This window comes from Aplidium turbinatum, chromosome 9 (assembly GCF_918807975.1).
Source record: "Aplidium turbinatum chromosome 9, kaAplTurb1.1, whole genome shotgun sequence".
NCBI lineage: Eukaryota > Metazoa > Chordata > Ascidiacea > Aplousobranchia > Polyclinidae > Aplidium > Aplidium turbinatum.
This window is the reverse complement of record NC_137480.1, coordinates 9,997,854-10,017,457: the sequence shown is the minus strand read 5'-3', so window position 1 is coordinate 10,017,457 and position 19,604 is coordinate 9,997,854. Positions and strand designations below refer to the sequence as shown.

The 19,604-nt window shown below is 37.2% G+C and overlaps 2 protein-coding genes across 2 annotated transcripts; one reads left to right on the top strand and one right to left on the bottom strand.

The window, feature by feature from the left end:
• The first annotated feature begins 728 nt into the window (after positions 1-728).
• Positions 729-2,606, top strand: LOC145776665 (protein FAM200C-like). The gene is made up of 2 exons (XM_082587896.1): positions 729-1,170; positions 2,551-2,606. The coding sequence occupies exons 1-2, from the start codon at positions 729-731 to the stop codon at positions 2,604-2,606; spliced, it is 498 nt and encodes a 165-aa protein (XP_082444022.1).
• LOC145776987 (transmembrane protein 50A-like) lies at positions 2,264-18,030 on the bottom strand. Its single transcript, XM_082588248.1, has 5 exons — positions 17,850-18,030; positions 8,149-8,261; positions 5,426-5,493; positions 4,952-5,044; positions 2,264-3,547 (listed from the first exon to the last, which is right to left on the bottom strand). Exons 1-5 carry the CDS (start codon positions 17,952-17,954, stop codon positions 3,438-3,440), a joined length of 489 nt encoding a protein of 162 aa, XP_082444374.1. The 5' UTR covers positions 17,955-18,030; the 3' UTR covers positions 2,264-3,437.
• Between the last annotated feature and the right edge of the window lie 1,574 nt (positions 18,031-19,604).

The window sequence follows — 19,604 nt, the reverse complement described above, 5'->3', positions numbered from 1 at the left end:
GGAGTCATGACTGGTGTTGGTGTCACTCTTCTCGGTATCAACCTGGCTTGATGTCTCCCGCAACAGTCGAATTACATCTGTCTTGACTTTTTCTCGCAGTGCTTCAGCATCATCCGTGGAAACGTAGTGCAGAAATTGTAGTCACGACGCCTTGAAGGAGGAATGAAGACATGATGCCATAACGCATTTCATGTCGTTGAAGCACTTGTTGAATCGTTTCTTCACCCCTTCAAGGACTTTCACTTTCAACTCTTCACAGGTCACAAGATCACTGATCTCGGTCAACTTCTTCCCGCAAATTGTGATGGTTGGAAGCAAGACTCCGTAATATGCCTTGAACTCGCCCTGGAGAATGTCTAAAGCAGCGGTTCTTAAACTGGGGGGCGCGCGAAAGGTTTGCAAGGGGGGCGCGAGCGATGTCAAACTATGTGACTAAACGCATGTGACTAAGTGGATTTATTGCCAGGATAAAGCAAAAAAGTCCCAATGCCATGGGATCTCACTGCGTGATTCACCGTGAGGCTCTGGCCTCCAGGACTCTACCAGCTGCAATGAAAGATAAGCTTACAGTAATCATACGAGCCGTCAACTTCGTAAAAACCAGTGCCTTCAATACGAGACTGTTTACCAAGCTGTGCAAGGATATGGATTCGAACCATAAGACTCTCCTCTTCCTTACATCTGTTCGTTAGTTATCGAAAGGTAATCAGTTAGCCCGCGTGTATGAAATGAGAGATGAACTGATGCTATTTTTGGAAGCTCATGGGAAGCAAGATCTCTTTCTGCCATTTTCATCAGAGAAGTTTCAGCTGGAGTTGGCATACCTCGTGGACATTTTCGAGGCCCTCAATAACTTAAATCTGCTCTTGCAGGGCAGAAATACTAACCGGATTAATAGCTATGATTCCATTCGAGCATTTGTGGCAAAGCTGGGGTTGTGGCACCGCCGAATACAAATAGGAAATGCAGCTTCATTTACCAACCTAGATACTGCACTTGACAAAAAACAACTTGAACTGAAAGGTGAGCTTAAGGCTGAAGTGGAGGCTCACCTTCAGCTTATGAAACAAGAATTCGAACGCTTTTTTCCAGACTTGGGTGACACCGACCTTCCAGAATGTAAGATGACAAGAAATCCCTTTCGTGCTAACGAGGACATTCTTCCCGACGGTTTGCAAGAGGAATTTTTGGAAATAAAGTGTAACTCCACTGCAAAAGACGATTATGAAGCAATGCCACTTACTGATTTTTGGGTTAAATATTTGCACATATACAAGGGAGTGGGTAGCGTGGTGATACGCACACTTCTTCCGTTTTCGTCCACTTATCTGTGCGAAAGTGGCTTTTCTACAATTTTGAACATAAAAACAAAACATCGAAACAAACTTATTGATTGTGAAGCCGATCTGAAGTGTGCATTATCAGCTACAAAGCCTCAAATTAAACTTTTGGTTTCCGAAAAACAATTACATCCCTCACATTAATGAAAGCTAAATATAAATTCCTGTAGTCATTACACTTTAATGTTTGCTAATTTTGTAGTTTGGTGGGGCGCAAGTTTGGATGGCACGTCAAAGGGGGGCGCGGCTCAAAAAGTTTAAGAACCCCTGGTCTAAAGTCTGGCAGATAGGCTTCATCACACGGAGATATTCGCCGAAGAAGTTGACGTCAGCTAGAAAAGACCGAAACTTTGCAACCAAGCCGATTATGTAGCTGCTTGACCATGCCAGTAGGCCTATTGCAAAAAACAAACAAACATTTTTTTCAATTTAAATTAAAAAGTAGCGAATGGCGGGAGTGCGACTGAAAAAAAGTAGCGCCTCTCCCGCTACTTTGGAATAAAAATAGCGCCGCTACTCCAACTAAAAAGTAGCGTTACTACCGCTACTTTTACCAAAAAAGTAGCGCTGCTACAAAAGTAGCGCGCTACTGCCCACCTCTGCGTGTAATACAACTGACATTTACCAGCCTGTTTGCGTTGCTCTTAGACCGAGTGTTACATGAAAGCATTATAGCCGACACTCACTGAACTCCACATCTTACCTTCCCCACGGCGCTTGTAGCCCACTCCAAAGTAACACTGGAATGCGAGAACAAAGACTTCATTGCTTCCTAAGTGTTGTCGTTTTGTCTACTAAACTTGCGGGAGAATTTCCAATGTTCGAATTAAAAATATATCAGAAGATACTTCGTTTCGACGAAACAAAATCTGTCACAACTCTCAAACTACTGCACTGCTTGTAAATTTTTATCGCCAAGCCGATGTCTGTATCGAATTTATTGAATACGAAGTATTTACAAAAGAAGAATGGAGTTGGTGTGATGCATCAAGGTTCACATTAGGTCGCCATTCCAACGTAACAGTCAATTCGACGACACCGACACATGTATTTCTGTACCAGATCATGCAAAAGCGTCAGACACAAATTGTAGCTTACATTCAAGTCAACCCGTATTTATGAAATAATCCTTCACTTGGTAAGCTTAAAATACATTGACATTAAATGTTGAAAATCTTATGCACTTGCCATGATACGTGTTATGCGTTAGAAAAAGCTTTTAAAATGAACCGAACTGCTTGTAATGACAACTTTGACCAAGCCTGAAAGTCAACAATAGTCAGACCCAAGGTTGTTGATTGCAGCCACGTGTGTTTGCGTCATAGGCTATAAAAAGCGAATTCGAGCCAGTCAGGCATATGAATCCAGCAATTTGGGCCGTCATGCAGAAGACTGAATGTTTAAAGTTTGATTTAATGATATTTATCGCAGCAAGCTGTGAAAACACTGGATCAATGAACACAAGCTACACACTCCTGTGCTACATCATTAAAATATTGTGCATGAGCAGAAACGGTACGTCTCGCCACTGGATAGTATTTGAAAGTGTCCATCAGTGATTGGTGAGTTTGTCTACTTTGGAACTATTGCAGGGTACGGAAAAAGTTGTTGGATTTTATCAAAATCTTAGATCTGCAGTTAAACTAAGCGCAAAATTTACATGCACGAAATGTAAGAGAATTGGTATCATTTAGTCACAGCACTGCACAGGAATCTTAGTCGATTATTTCAGCTAGATCAAACGGCAGCAGTACGGTAATGAAAACGTTTTCGTGGTCACTCATTTTTAGTTTCAACCTCACGATAACAACCACATGTTCGACAATAAAATAAAAATAAACTCGAAGACAATAATACAACAAAACAGTGAAAACATAAAAAAGACCAGAGGCTAAGTGCACCAACAGTGGTTGGGAATAAATTATAAGGTCACTGTAAGATGTGATTTTTGTTGTCAAATGTCAACCACTGTTGGAGCACACCACCTCCCATGCAGTAAATCATACTTTCTTTAGATCATTTCAACGTCTACAGCAGACATGAAATCTATGTAAAAAGGAATGATTTGCTGGTAAGGATTGCAACATTTAAATCCTTTCAGTCCCACAACTCCTCTGTTCTGCCAAATTTGAAAATAATACCAGCAAAGAAGATAAGTGCATTCTGAAGAAAGACAGCCACTCCCGGATAGGCAGATTCTTTTGTTGCTGTGAATACATAACATGCGAATTTTAATTACCATTGCAGGCCTTAAAACTCGTATTTTTTTCCGGCAGCCATCGTGGCCTACCAAGAGCTCCTTCTCGGCGGCCAAATCTGCGCGCTTGGAGGCCAAAATACAAATAATGATAGCACACGTAAATAGAATTAAACTTGCAACAATGCTAAAATGATCACTTTGCGTTGTTGAAGTCTGGGCGACGTCCTGCAATAGAATCGTTGTACCACGCAAAAACTGCTTTATCGGGATTGTAATCCGGTATTGCGGGACCATCTAACGACACTAAGTTGTTTCAGCTGCTGAGTAAATTGTTTCAACTGCATTACCGAATGTATAGTATATACCGCCTTTCATTAAATCTGACCATTTATACCGTTATGATGTCACCATTGAGGGTGTGAAGTCACTAACCCACAGCGGGAATATTTCTCAACTATGAAGACACGTGTTTTCCCGTCGGATGTCAACTAACCTAGTTCTTCTTTTTAACAACGACTCAATGTCCGACAACATTGCATCAACATAAAAACGACAATATTGCCAGCCGCTGTAAATTAGCACTTCAGATTAACACTTTGTTAAAATAAACGTCGGGAATTACAAACAAGACTTAGTCAAACATGCAAATGAGCGAAAGTTTTTTAAAAAACTTTATTCTAGAATAGATCATTTAATAAGCGGAAAATTCGTCTTGTTTTTGTTCAGTTACGTTCGTCTAGTACTGCTCTATAATCATGCAAAAAATCGCAAACCTGAGACTTGCGGTTTCGCGTCACTGTAATTAACGCTATTACTCGCGCACAATGGATGAATGCGCGTTGGCCGAATGCGCTGGTAGGCTACAGCTAGTGATCGCAGCTGGATATATTCCATATACGCAATAGCAAATGTTCCCGCACAATACAACAGTGGTGATTATAACACGCTGACCTAATTCTGCGACACTCTTTGATACTACATCATTTCGATAGTTATTCCACGCTCATTCTATTGCAAAATTAAATAATTGGCTAGAAGAAACCGGCGGCCAAACTTGGCCGACTGACAAGGTAGCACTGGCGGTCATTCAAGCACTACTTAGCGGTCATGGCCGCGATTGCCGCCGGCTGCTGGCTTGCATTGACTCCAGCTATATATTTCGTTTTAAAAGTAACGTAACGAATGAGAATAGAGACAAAACTGCTTACCAGAATAAGCAACTTAAAGCTGTCGTACTACTGTATCAATATCACGAAACTTATGAAAGTAGGAAATTTCAAAAATATCTTTTCAAGCGTCATTGAAACTGCAGTTCACCTAATTTTAAAGTGTTGATGGACAAAAACGAAGCACGCATTGGCCAGTAGTCACCACGAACGACATTACACCATTAGAGATAAACTTGACTCACTGTTAACGACGAATACTCCAAAAAGCACCCACATTGAAGCAATCAGTGCACCAAAAGCAAGTAAAAACCCAATCAGCATCCATATTCTAGCTCCTGTAAATGGTAATATACATTATTATTCAATAAATATTCATACCTTGACAAGTAAAAGCTACTTGACCATAATTATGCAATAATACATCCTAGTTTTAAAGGAATAATATTATTAGAGGAGTAGGCTACTATATATAAATAAGTATATATATACATTGGATATTTCAAAAAAGGAAGGCCAAAAACGACATGGAGAGAAAAGATTGAATAATAACAATAATTTTATTTCAATAAGAACCTTCTGATGATCCCAATACAGGTAAAACAGTCTGCTAAGGTTTATAGGTGAATAGTAGCCATATATATCTGATATAAAAATGGGGGCATAAAGTTCAGTAAAGGCTTTTAACACCCAGCCGAAGATGAAACAAAAATACTTACCTAGAGTTCCTAAGCATCCTTCTGTGTATGAATCTCCCCTTACTTGGCCATTGGACACTGCATTTATCCTACAAAATTAGTGAAAACACAGTGTTTAAGCAAGGTGAGCAGTGCTTTTCTATATCCACAGTATTAAAAGTAGAATTTTAAGTTCTAGCACACTATTTATAATGTGCAAACTACACAACATAGTTTACACTGCAATAAGAACATTACATTTTTTATGTGAAGACAGTGCTTAAAATGATAGTGAATATTTTAACCATCCAATGTGTCACAAACCAAAAAACCAGTTCTACTTCTTATATTATACCGACGGTGCTGAATATTTAAAATAACAATAACAACCATGCAGATATACTATCATAGGCGCCTAACTATTTTTTTGGCCGTGGGGGCGAAAGCGTGTTTCATCAGCAGCAACGTAAATTCAGCAAAATGTCACGCAGATGGATGACGTAATTATGTCGTCACACTAGGATTGCTTTTATTGCCACACTCGGAGTTATCGCTACGTTCGACCTACCAGTAACTATTATAAACAAAACTCGACCAAAACACAGTGACATGCTATGCGTCTGCGTTGGCTAGCGGTTGATGGACTGCGACTCTTTAAGCTAAGCACAACATAAAGTTTAGCAACGAACTAGATTTATCAGCATGAAACAAGAGACGAAAAGGTTCACTAAAAGGTATACTGTGAATGGAATGAAAATACTAACTTGATCATACGCTTGAAAATATACCTGTTGAAAGCAAAATCATTCATGTTTACATTAATTCAACAGCACGTCACGTTGAATAAATCTAAAAGTTGCTGACATCCATAAACAGCCCTTGAAAAATAGTTGCGGAGAGACGTTTGATTAAGTTTTCGACTTGACATTGCTCCCTTTTCACTACAATATCGCAACTTATGACTGACCTGCTTTCAATTCACTGTAATACGCCCGTTTTCGTGTTGCAGCTGCAGATGAGACAAAAAAAGCGCATATTCCCGCCTTTAATCGGGTTTCTATGGCAACGGTCCTATGTGCGCCATGCAGTTTGCGCGAGTCCGTTGCTGCGTTGATTATGCCGCGTGTGCGCAATGCGGTTTGTACCAGCCCTTGTTGCGTTGGTTAGTGGTTACCTCGGGCCGAGACTTCAAGTTTATTTTCACAGCGTGCGATTCACTGCCGCGACAATTCTCTGCCGAGGTTTCGACTTTCGAAAGCGACATCGAGCCTGTTTGCAAGCGCATTAAGCTAAACGCACGCTGCGTCTACGTAGCAAATTATGTTGTTTTTGGGTGCATTCAACATCTGATAGACATTGAATCGACGCAAAATGGTAGTATTTTGCTATGTCCCAGGCAGCAAAATCAGTCATTTTTACATTGATTTCAACGTCTGCAGACGTTAAATCAATGTAAAAATGACAGATTTTTTTTGTCTGAGGTGGGATTGTAGCATCGCTACTTGTTCTAGAGCTTATTTATCGCAAAGCTGTTGCGGTTTGCATTTAAAAAATGTTTTTCTGCTGCCGATCGCTAGTTCATGTATAGTGTTATGTATCAATACAGCATAAAAAGTTGCTTCCACGCAGAAATATGCGTGGGGGCCTGGCCCCCACGCCCCCACGGATTAGGCGCCTATGTATACTATCATTAGTTCTAACTTTTTACATTTTAAAATACTGTATCTTAAAAGGCATTAATGCATTAAATGCAGGATGCAGTATATCGTTAACAATTAACTTTATGTATAACTAAGATAACTGTAGCTATGGCAGCAATAATGTGGAAAATCTGCTGTACTGTATATCCTGGAATGAAAACCATAAATTTCAAAGAAATATTTTTGTGATAAACACTTTTCAAATAGCATTACTTTTTTTTTTAAATGTTATGAAAAAAGCATTCAAATATTTGATGTTCCAAAAAAAAAAAAATTGTAAGTTTTGCATAAAGATCAAAATCAAACCTTTTGATATTATAAGTGTGTGTTGTCAATAAAGAAAAATTTATATCATATATTATATATATTGTATACTCTTGTTGTTAGATCACAGGAGGGCAAAGCATTTCACAGTTTTATTTTATGATCAAAGTATGTATATAATAGATATAAAGTTCTTTTCAAAGCTTTGATTTTGGTATAAATATTAAATAGGCTACACCACAAGTAAAAAGTATGTGTAAAATTGCAATGCTTCATTGTATGATATAGTAGTATAGATATTTATCAAACTAGTTTGAATTCATATTAAAAAAAAAAATTTCTTAAGAAAAGTGTTTTCACAACAAAATTGTTTTTAACAGTTCTAAGTATGAAATACAAATTGATTTTTGATAAATAAAAAATAGGCTGTGGCTATATTTACACTATATTATGTAGTAATAGCCACAATAGTGTTGCCAGATAAGGAATTCTGCCCTAATTTGAGAAAAGTTTAAAGCTGTTGAAAACAAAAACTTGTATTTTGGATTTTTTTGTTTAGCCTTGGGCAAAGATCAAAATCCTAATCTTATTCCTAATTCTAACCATCACCTTTATCCTTCCTAACTTTAATCCAAACTCTGGCAACACCTGATTGTAACCATGGCATTAAGTGTGGAAAAATAGCCACTTCCTAAAAATAACCATGACCAAACAAGCAAATTAAATGTTTTCAATGTTCTGTTTCAATTTATGCCCTGAAAACAATATTTTGACAAACGAAAGTAGGACTAGGTAACTTACATAAAAAATGCAAACGCCCCAATGGCACCACAGGCATGCACTGCATGAGGCATGTCACTTTCCAATGGGTACTGGATAGCTGCATCAATTACTATCCACCAGCCAGAGAAAAACTGTTGAAACAATATTTTCACACTAATATGAAACAGGAATGTTAATACGGTTCACTTATGGCAGTGCTTCTCAACCTTTATTTGTGGCGACCCAAATATTAAGGTTAAATTAATAGCGAAGATTTGGCGACCCTATTTCCAAAACTACGTTTCGCACAATGTTTTGTAAGTATGAAAAAATGAGCAACACTCACATGTAACACAATTAAACATAACAACAAAATGTCGAATTTAATTAGTGTGAGCCTTGACTTTATATTGTTTTAACAACTTTGTCAAAATTTGGAGCTGTCTTGCTCAGTGCCAATCTCGTGTCATCTTCAGACTGAAGACAATTTCTCTCCATTGTTTTGATGTGAGTAAGTGCAGAAAAACCGCTCTCACACAGGCAGGTAGTCACAAATGGCAGGAGAGCTTTTGCTGCGTGCGTGCCAAAAACAGTCTTTTCATTCTAGACTTTTGTCCAAAATTGACCAAGGGTGTTTTTTGTAACACTAGAACGGCCGAGGTGTCGAAATCGATACTTTTAGTTCACTATTTTGGGCCTTAATTGTGATCGCAACGTTTTCAACCTTTCAGTAGCTTCCCAATTATGCTTACATTTTATAGTTCAGTATTATTTTTATAAAAAATCTTTTTATGTTATCTGCAATGTGCGGATATACCTCCAACGGCAGAGGTGTCGATTTCGACATCTCATACAAATTTAATAAGATTTGTAAAGTAGAAAAGATTTTCTGCTTGAAAAAAACTAATTCAATAGTTTTCGCACTTATAGCGTTTCTCATGGTAATTGTCCAACGCTCAGCTTAATGTGTGTTATCGCTCGGCTTGTTTTTAGGTTATCCTACTGAGTTTACAAATACCTTCCACAAATCTATCAGCAATTTGCAAGAGATAAGTTTATTCATATTCGAGAGCCACTGGAAGGACTTGTTGCTAATAGCATCAACAATCATAGGCGCCGGGTTTTGAAAATTGCCGGGGGGGCAAACTTTCTAGCCGACCGATTGCTTACATTCAAAATGCTGATGTTTGTTTGCGTCTATCTGCCATTGTATATCGCCAAGCTTTATGATGTAGGCTCAGGCCTCGAAATTCACGGCGGACATGTCCGCCGTCACAGCAAGTGATGTCCGCGGGAAGTACCATCTAGATCGGTCATATTTGTCCGCCGAGAAATAACACAGGAACTAGCGATACAAATCGTCATTGCATAGCACAAACAATTGTTGCGATAATATATTTTCCAGCGCATTCTAGCGCGCATCTAGAAAATGTGAATACTGTATGATATCCTTAGCTTCCATTCAAGGAGGAAAACTTTCGATTTTTACGTTGCTTCAACGATTGATGACATTGAATCAGCGTAACAAAGGTGAATTCTTCGCTAAGAATCGATAGGAGTACAGGTACTTCTACACTAATCACGCGAAATTTAGTTCAAGTTTTACGTCACAATGTCTGGCTTTGATCTCCGAGTAATATTGATACGGCAAGGTTGGTTACTAAATTAGATTATACGAGTAGGCTATTACAGCAAGATGCAACAAAATTTGTTAAGTTTTGGTATTACAGTTAAGAAAGAAAAGACCCAAGGAAAATTCACTTTCGCTCACATGACACGCAAAAATAAACTTAAAGAAAAAAGCCTAGTAAAACTTTGCACAGCAGAAAATAGTAGCGTTAGTGTAGAAGTTATCCAACTCGTGCCCTGAGCATTGTGACGCAACAAGCCACACGACTTCGTTCGGTGGAAGTTAATCAGTTGTGTGTGACGTATTGACCAGCTACACGGTGCTTTGACTCTTCTAGCGCAAGTCGTTGGTCTGATGAAAGCCTTTCAGAGTGACTTTACTGATTTTTTAAAAAGCCTTCTAAAACCGTAGTTATAGTTCTGAAATGGCGAAGAATTATTATTAAGATAAAGTGATTAAGCATGATGATCGACAGCTAAAACTGGTGTGTCCGCCGTGAGACTTGATTTGTCCGCCGAGATAGCTGCTCAGACCGGACACGTTTGTCCGCCGTCAACAAAAACGAATTTCGAGGCCTGTAGGCTACTTCGAATTATATGCTGGTCACTTTGAACTTTAGCTCTTAATACGGGTAGATACTAAACTGAGCAAACTGCACCTCGTTATTGACACTCCCAAGAAAAAACAAAGCGAAAGAAATCAAGAAAAACGTTTTTCAATCATTGTTACTATGGTTCAACGGCACCATGCTGGCGTTTATCAGCTACCGTACTTCTGTTTCTTTTGTTATCTTAGGAGCAGCGCTCTTGTTGCAACAAGTAGATCTTTTAATTGAGATCGATCCGCAATGAAGGTCAAACTAACGCAAATATGAACTTAGAAACATTTGATTTAGGATTTTTTTTTAAATAATTTGCGGGGGGGCAGCCACCCCGAGCTAAATTCACGGGGGGGCGCCGCCCCTCCGGAGTCGGCGCCTATGTCAACAATTACACTCCGGATTGGAGCCTGCCAATCGATGAACAGCTATTTCCAACGAAAAACAGATGTCCTTTTATCGTGTTCATGCCGAACAAACCAGACAAGTTTGCATGAAATTCTGGTTGTTAGCCGAGGTTCATTTCAAATACATATGCAATATCGTACCGTACTTATCGTACCTCGGAGCTATTGAAAGAAAGCAACGAAATGGAAGGCTTCTCCCGGAGGATGTAGTGATCAGGATCACCACCAATTTACACAGACAAAGTGGGTACAACGTCACAACAGTTAACTTCTTTACTAGGGTGAATCTTGCTGGTTTACTAGAGAAAAGAAATATAACCAAAAACCATTGTTGGAACTGTTCGAGCTAACAGTAAAGTTGACTGACAAAGGAGATGACCAAGGGTGGAGGAGAAAGATTTTCCAGTACATTCTTCTACAATTCAACGAACAGCTGCATGCTTGTAAACTATCAGTGCAAAAAACTGCAAATGTCCTTTCCACTGTGCATGACAGCCCCAGCTTTGATGCAACAGAGAAAAAGAAACCCCTCTGTGATCCATTTTTATAACGAGAACAAAGTAGCAGTTGATGTGTTTGACCAAATGGCAAGAATATGCATCATGCATGCCACAAGCAAAAGATGGCCTCTTGCAGTTTAGACAAATACAGTATATATGCTAGATATTGCAGCTTTGAACTCTTGGATTATTTTTAGAAAACGTTCCGGCAGCAACATCAGCCGACGTGATTTTATCCTCCAGATTGAGAGCTTGAGAACTGCTCATGTGCTGAAACAAAAGCCGACACTGTAGAGAGAAGAGCAAAGACGACAATCTAGAAAACGCAGAAAATGTGCTGGACATTATTGCAAAAACAATACAGTTACCATTTTCCACCACTGTCGAAAAGTGGGAAATGTGATAACGATGACTGGAAAGTCATGGAGTGCCAAGGCTGCACTTCGTAAAGTGTTTGTTGGTTTGTTTGATTTTTGTTTTCCTGAATAAGAAAACTTTGTGCTATTTTTATGATAATTTTGTCTTCGCTCTGTCGAATTTTCAGATCATCGTACAGAGTCAAGATGCATTTACAGTCAAGCTTCAAACTGATCAAAATCTGGTAACCTACGTCATGATTTTCGTCTAAAACCAAAAAATGAACAGCGCAAATAGGTGACAAAAGTAATAAGTGCTTCAGATAATTTTATCACTGTAAAATAAAACGAACTCTTACTGTTAGTTTTTCAGAAAAATAAAGTTTTTGTAAAAAGTGTCGATTTCGATACTAGCGGCCGTTGGAGGTATACTTTTTTTCGGCCGTTCTAGTGTTAAAACAGTACATCAGTACACTGTGGCACTGAATGTCAATAAACTCCTCTTGAAACCCAAAAATGCTTTGGTAGTTTTTAGCAGGGTATCAACATCAATAGCAAATGGATTGTGCACCCATTCCGAATTTTGCATTTTTAGGGATAATCAAATCAAATTCTCATATCTGAGTCATTTTTTTATAAGACAAGAAATTTTATGAGGATTTTGTAATGCCATCTCTCAGATTTTTCTGATTTCCACATATGTAAAAGAGAATGTATATAGGAGCAGAATAAAAAAAAAATTATCAAAATCTGAGTTGTATTTCTCGAGATGTCACTCATTAAAAATTTGTGCTTTTTAATTGTCACGCGTCAGTGATTTCATTGTTTTTTCTTATTTCTTAAGAATAGTAGTAGGAGAACAGTGAAAATTGGTGAACTACCATTTTAGGAGTCAAGGAATTCAAAAATATTGTCTCTGAAATGATTGCTGCAAAGAAAATATCAAAAAGTTTGAATTTAAATTTTTTTAAGTAGGCTACCACCAGAGGGCGCCCCAAGAATGGTGACTAGTAAAATCATAATTTTTTTTTTGAAAGTTATTCTTTATTGATGTGCTATTCCAGTAAACATAAGGAAAACTAGGCCCCAGCTTGTTATCAGGTGCCCCAAGCCTGTTGAGTTCAGGGTATATTATGAACTCAATTCTAAAGTGCAGCCTACTGATACATGAAAATATATGCCTTTGTTTTGTGTGCTGACAACATATTTGCAAGTTAAACCATTTTCAATTTTCAGCTGTGAGTATAGATAAGCAAAAGGTCAACAATTAAAGTTATTTGCATGAACACTGAACAGCTAAAACACTTAAATATACTGGTAATGCACATCTTCAACCTACTTTGAGTTGAGTCTCATTCAGCCTATAGTTAACAATGTAGTCAAGTCAATAAGCTGTTAGATTGTAACTTGGTAATTAGAAAGACTTCTAAGATAGACTGTATATATCTGACTAGCTTGGCATTAACATTATGCTTCAAACAGAGAATGCACCTTTGGTAAACAATGATTAATTGTGAGATAAGAAGAGCTGCAGAACTTGAATAGCAGATAATAAAGAGCTCATTCTAGAAAATGCTTTGAAAATGATCAATGATTGTCGATGTCTGTTTGGATTCCAGCAAAGAAGAAGTTATTGTTAAGTTCAGTTTATTGTTTTCCTGGCGATAAACAAACTAAAAGTACATACTAATTGAGTGTCTATCAGCACAACAGGATGGCAACGAAGACCTGTAAGGTCATCTATGTCAGCTGTCATCCTAGCCTGTTGCAGGTCTGAGAGAGGTTTAGAAGATAAAGAGTGTACACTGTACATACACTAACTAAGCAATTATTAATGAAAAATATATTTGCAGATCATTTGCAATATTAATTTAAGATTACAGTTAAAATGTTAAGATCAAATGACAAGTGCTATTTTGGAAATATTTGGAAAGAATGGTGCAATGTGGAAGATAAGATAGATGAGGTAGAAAATGAAGTAAAGCTAGTAAAGGAGTTGTCAGAAGAAGATCAGGAGCTACTATGGTGGAGGTCTGGTGTGGACAGAGCTGATGATGCTGTGGTTTGTGCACATCATGAAATGCGGTTATTAAAAAAAATTTCTCAGATAAATTTTAAAAAATGCTGCAACATTTTTGAAATACATGAGGTTGATGCATCTTCAAAACCTCTTCCTCAGAGTAGACGCACAATTGGGCTTGAATTGGCAAAAAAACTGAGAAGTTTTGGAAACTTAAATGTTGTTCCAGGACAAAAGCTTTGCAGCCGCTGTTTCACCAAAGCAGGAAACATGGCAATTGATTTTGATAGTAGCATTTTTGAAGGTGAGTCGAGTGCATCTCCAATCACAAAGGAACTTCAAAGTGCAGTTTTTAATGCAGAAAAGGAAGCATCTACAGCAAACTTAAATGACAGTTTCGCACTATTGAATGAATCTCCACTGGTGCCATTGCACAGCAAACCCAAGCACCAAAAACTAAAAGTATGTTCCCAAAAATTGCAAAAATGCAAGAGAAAGTTAACGTCACAATTTGCTGTAGTGTCTGGCTTGAATCCCAATGAGCTAGAGACAGCAAACTCCCAAGACCTTGAACTAAGAGACAAAGTTAAACAACTACATAATGACAGCATGGATTTAAACAGTCTCATGGCAAAATTAAAGATTAAATTTCAGAACACAAAAAAGTTTTCTGACAAATTACAAATTCTGACCCTAATTCCTCAGTCTTGGTCTGCTGAAAAAGCATCAACTTATTTTGGTTGCTCCACGTACTCAATCTACAAAGCTAGAAATATTGAAAAAGAAGAAGGAATTTTGGGTCGGCATGATCGAAAACAAAGAATTGGTACTCCAGCTGAGATACAACAAAAAATTTTGGATTTTTTTGAAAATGATGAAACATCTCGTATGTTGCCAGGCATGAAGGACAAAGTAAGCATACAAAAAAATGTTTATCATCAAAAACGGTTGTTACTAGGGTCAGGCTGGGAACTTTACAATGTCTTTAGAGAGCAAAATCCAACACTGAAAATTAGTTTTTCCAAATTTTGGTCTTTGAAACCTAAATGGTGCGTTTCACCAGGAGCTTCTGGAACTCACAAACACAATGTATGTGTTTGTCGCATGCATCAAAACGCAGAGCTCTTGGCCTCAGCATGTGGGCTACCAAGCAAAGAAATGATGAGTGTTCTTGTATGTGATGTGACAAATAAAAATTGCATGATTCATCGCTGTCCAAGTTGTCCTGGTTTGGCTGCTTTGAAACGTAAATTATTTGATAATTTGACTACATATGATGAGACTGAGACCTTTTTGGTAGAACAATGGACTTCTACTGACCGATCAGATTTGAAAACAATGGTATATATTAAGGAGGAACTCGTTGAAGATATTATACTCTTGCTGCAATCAACAAACTGACAGCACATTCTTATATTGCAAAGTCACAAGCTAACTATTTGAAATCACGAAAATTGACATTGGAGCCACATGAAGCAATTGTTTTGACAGACTTTGCAGAAAATTATGAATTTGTAGTTCAAAATGAAATCCAAAGTTATCACTGGTGCAAGGAACAATGCACAATTCACCCCATTGCAGTTTATACTCGTGACATTGATTCAACAATATTTCAAGTCAAAGAGCAATCCTTGTGTTTCATGTCCGATGATTTAACACATGATACATCATTTGTGTACAACCTACAGAAACATCTTATTACACATGTGAAACTTCAACATCCTCAACTAACACATATTGAGTACTTCTCTGATGGCTGTGGTGGACAGTACAAAAACTTTCTGAACCTGACATACCATCACTCAGACTTTGGCATAAAAGCATCTTGGTCCTTCTTTGCCACAAGTCACGGAAAGTCACCTTGTGACGGAATTGGGGGTAGTGTGAAGCGAAAGCTGACCAACGCTAGTCTTACTGCATCTCCATCCAACAAAATTTTATCTGCTGAAACAGCATACAACCACTGCTGTCACACAATGCCTAAGATAACTTTTTTTCTCCTTCTTAAAGCGGATATTGAAGAAACACGCAGTCTGCTACAAGATAGATATATCAGGGGACAAACTGTCAATGGGACAAGAAGCTTTCACCATTTTAGTCCAAAAGAAATTGGCACAATACAATATAAACGTGTATCAGATGATGAAAATTTTGCAGGATGTCATTCATTCTTTATGTGTAAAAATGTGTATCAACTTAATGAAATTCCACCACAGACATACGTTGTTGCCAAATATGATGATTCCTGGTGGATAGGTCTAGTGAAAGAACATGACGTTATGCACAATGACATACTGATTACGTTTATGCATCCTCATGGTCCTTCACAGATGTTTTACTGGCCAATATCGGAGGATTCTTGTTGGGTTCCATTGGATAGCATTTTGCTTAAACTGCAAGTTCCAACAACAATCAATGGGAGGCAGTACAAACTCACTCAAGATGAAATGAATTACATGGCAGCAATTCAAATGTAAAGAGAAGTTATAAACGGAGTAGTTATCAATGATTATAAACTGAGGTTACAAGTGAAAAATGAAAAACTTCAAAGGATTGGAAAAACTGAGCTACAAAACAAGATGAAGTTTCAGCAAGCAGTTAGAAGAGAACACCAGTTAGACTGTCATGTTCCTAATCAAGAAAATCAGGACAACACACTTATGTCTGATTTACAGCTGAGTTCATGCTAGTTTGTAACCTGAATTGTACTTTAGAAATACAGTAAGTGCATATTTGCATTTCGTGACTTATTAAATTGAATATATAGTTGTTTTACAAGGTAGTTATCCGCTCAAGAAATTTTTTGCTGTAAAAATAAAGCTTGAACACAAACAAGAGGTCAATTTTACAAGCTACCTACATAAAAATGTTAATTGGGAATATGTATGTAATCGAACTGTGTAGTAGTGTTTGTCCTAATGTTTGTGTGAATCTTACATATATGGTCTATTATGTTTATCTGTAATTAGTGTTTTACCATTTTTTGCTGTGGTGATGCGGCACTGGATTTTTGTTCTTTTTTTATTATCATTATTATTTCAGCATTATAGCACCTTAAAACAAGCTGGGGCCTTGTTTTCCTTATGTTTACTGGAATTGCACATCAACAAAGATTGATTTTCAAAAAAAAAAATTTGATTTTACTTGTCACCATTCCTGGGGCGCCTCCTGGTGGTAGTCTGCTTAAAAAAATTTAAAATCAAATTTTTTGATATTTTGTTTGTGTTAATCATTTCAAGGACAACATTTTTGAATTCCTTGACCCCGAAAATGGTAGAAAACCAATTTTCACTGTATTCCTACTAATAGATCTTGAGAAAACAGAAAAATCAACGAAATCGCTCAGGCGTGACAATTAAAAATCATATTTTTTTAATGTGCGACATCTTGAAAAGTACAACTCTGATTTTGATAATTTATTTTTTGTTGTCCTCCTATATACATTCTATTTCACATATTCAAAAATTGTAAAAATCTGAGAGATGGCATTACACACCATTTCTTGTCTTATAAAAAAATTACTCATCTATGGATCCAAATGCCTTTCTATGACAAGCTGGACATCGTAAAAGCATAACTCCGTATCTTCCAGTAACTAATTCAAAACAGTAAATGATCCTGTTTCCTGGCATGCGATCTTAATGTTTGGTGTGGTTTTTGAAGCAATTAATTGTTACAATTCCCTAGTCTAGTGTGTACTGTTGTGTACACTTTACTGCAAATTACGAAAACTAAAGTAGTACGGTAGTTACTAGTAGGCAGTTTAAGTTTGCTCAAGAGACAGCATCTTTTATTACCACATCTTACAGCGATCCAGCCAAATGAAACGGCGACCCAGTTTTGGGTCGCGACCCAGGGTTGAGAAGTACTGACTTACGGTAATAGTTACATTTGTGTTACTAGAAAATACAGTGCTGTCATAACTATTATGCACACAATAAAATACAAGTTATTCAGAATAACTCCTGCATAATCATGTGATAAAGTTAGTTAACACCTATGACACAGTGAAAACACCTAGCTGCATGGATCTCAAGTGACTGTGCTTAAAATACATGTTCAGACAACATGTTAACAAAATAAAATCACAAAGTTACAACTACAGTAGTTTGACAGCATTAGTATGATAAAAAAAAGCTGCAATATAGACAAGAATAAGTCTTTTTACTAACATATTGTGTGATAATTGAGAATTTGATAAAAAATGATTGAAAAACACAAAACATTACCAGAATTCCTGCAACTACAGAAGCAACGGTGTTTCTTTTTTCTCCCAATTGAATACACTCACATTCACAGGTTGGACAGCGGAAGTTGTCCAAAATTCCAGCCATTGTGGGCAAGAATAAATAATGTTGAAAATTATATGATTGATTTAGTTCTCTAAAAATTTACGTAAGCTACACTTAGTCAGCTGGTAAAGAAATTTATGGTAAAATTGTCCGATGTTATACAGTGTATGACGTAACATGTGTATTTCACCAACATGTATTTACTGACAACAATACTTTTTGCAACCGTCTTATTGTCTACCGTATTACGTTAGAGGTTGACCACATTAGCCATCAGTTCAGCTCAATCAGCAACTGGTCATGTGATTGCTTCTCAAACTAAATGAAATGAAAAACTGCTGTCAAACCTTAAAATTTCTTTTGAGCAAAAAAAAATGAAAGTGATTATATCAGCAGTCCTCACAAAAATAACATAACAACATATGGGTCTGGCTTGAAAAGCAAAAACAAGATGAAAAAAGGGCTCAAAACAACTCTGGACAAAGTCAACTGCTCAATGTCCAGCAGCATTACTATGAATTAGTGTTGCCAGATGCCGCTTAATCAACATTGACTTCCAAGATATGTTGGTTTACTGCATCAGATCTGGATCTTGATTCTGCAGAATCACGGGTGCAGAATCAGGGATATCTAAAGAAGGGGATACGAAGGCTCACAGCGATTGCTGATTCTCATGACACTACAAGGGCGGTAGTTGGTACCGCGTTAAACATGCGATTCTTTTTAAAATTGCAGAAAGTTTTGTAGTGCAGCTAGTACACTCAGCTACACAAAACAGTTAGCAAGTGCTAGGTAGAACATATTTAAAGAATACTTGTTTAAAAAGACAGTTGAAAGGTTACCAGTTGGCTGTTTTTTTTTTTTTGACAAAACCTTTGCAGTTGGCTAGGTGTAAAGCAAGTATACGGGTAGTTGAAATAACAAGTGATTATGAGCATTGATTGAATATCTATACCTGGTGACAATAGTGCAATGCAGGTTGTTATAACAAAGTTTATTAAATTACTATATGTGCCAATTGTCATTTTACCATAAACAGAGATTATTTAAGATAAATAGAAGCCCTTCTATTGTCAGACGTAATAAAAGTCTTCGTATCCCCTTCTCTAGATATCCCTGTGCAGAATCATCAAAAAATGTTTAGATTAAGACTGGATTTTAAAAAACATGATCAAGAATAAATACAAAAGCTCTTGTAGCAGACTAAAGGTTCAAAATAGCATATCAAATTATTCACAATGGTGCCAGATTTTATTCTTGACATTACATGAGCCAACTTTTGCATTGTGTATATTAGGTTACTTGCATCGTTGTTTTTTTTATTTTGTGCGTTCTTTATGTAACTTAACTTTTTTGAGTAATAGGCAATAAACTTACAAAGTAATAATACTTTTGTCAACTCAAAAACATAACAAATATCACTTGAAACGATCAGGTTTGGTGGCCGTGCTTAACTATATTTATTGATGCATATACCGCAATATTAGATCCTTTCATGCACGTCTTAAACCATTAAGGTTTTGCTACCTTTTCCTTTTGTTAGTTTTGTTACTGTATTTCTTTTTCACAATATCATTTCTTTTGCATTCTGACAAAAAAAAATAAATTGAATTGAATTGAATTAAGTGAAAACAGCCAGTGCAAAACAAACATTCTCATGCAGTAACACGGTATTGTTCAATGCAATGTAGA

Bases quoted from the DNA above. Each gene is read 5' to 3' on its own strand.
- LOC145776665 (XM_082587896.1), top strand. From the start codon at position 729: ATGAGAGATGAACTGATGCTATTTTTGGAAGCTCATGGGAAGCAAGAT. The intron at 1,171-2,550 runs GTTTGCAAGAGG...GTTATGCGTTAG, and splicing joins CGAGGACATTCTTCCCGACG to AAAAAGCTTTTAAAATGAAC.
- LOC145776987 (XM_082588248.1), bottom strand. From the start codon at position 17,954: ATGGCTGGAATTTTGGACAACTTCCGCTGTCCAACCTGTGAATGTGAG. The intron at 8,262-17,849 runs GTAATGTTTTGT...TTGTTTCAACAG, and splicing joins CTGTAGTTGCAGGAATTCTG to TTTTTCTCTGGCTGGTGGAT. The intron at 3,548-4,951 runs GTGAGTCAAGTT...ATGTATTCACAG, and splicing joins TGGAGTATTCGTCGTTAACA to CAACAAAAGAATCTGCCTAT.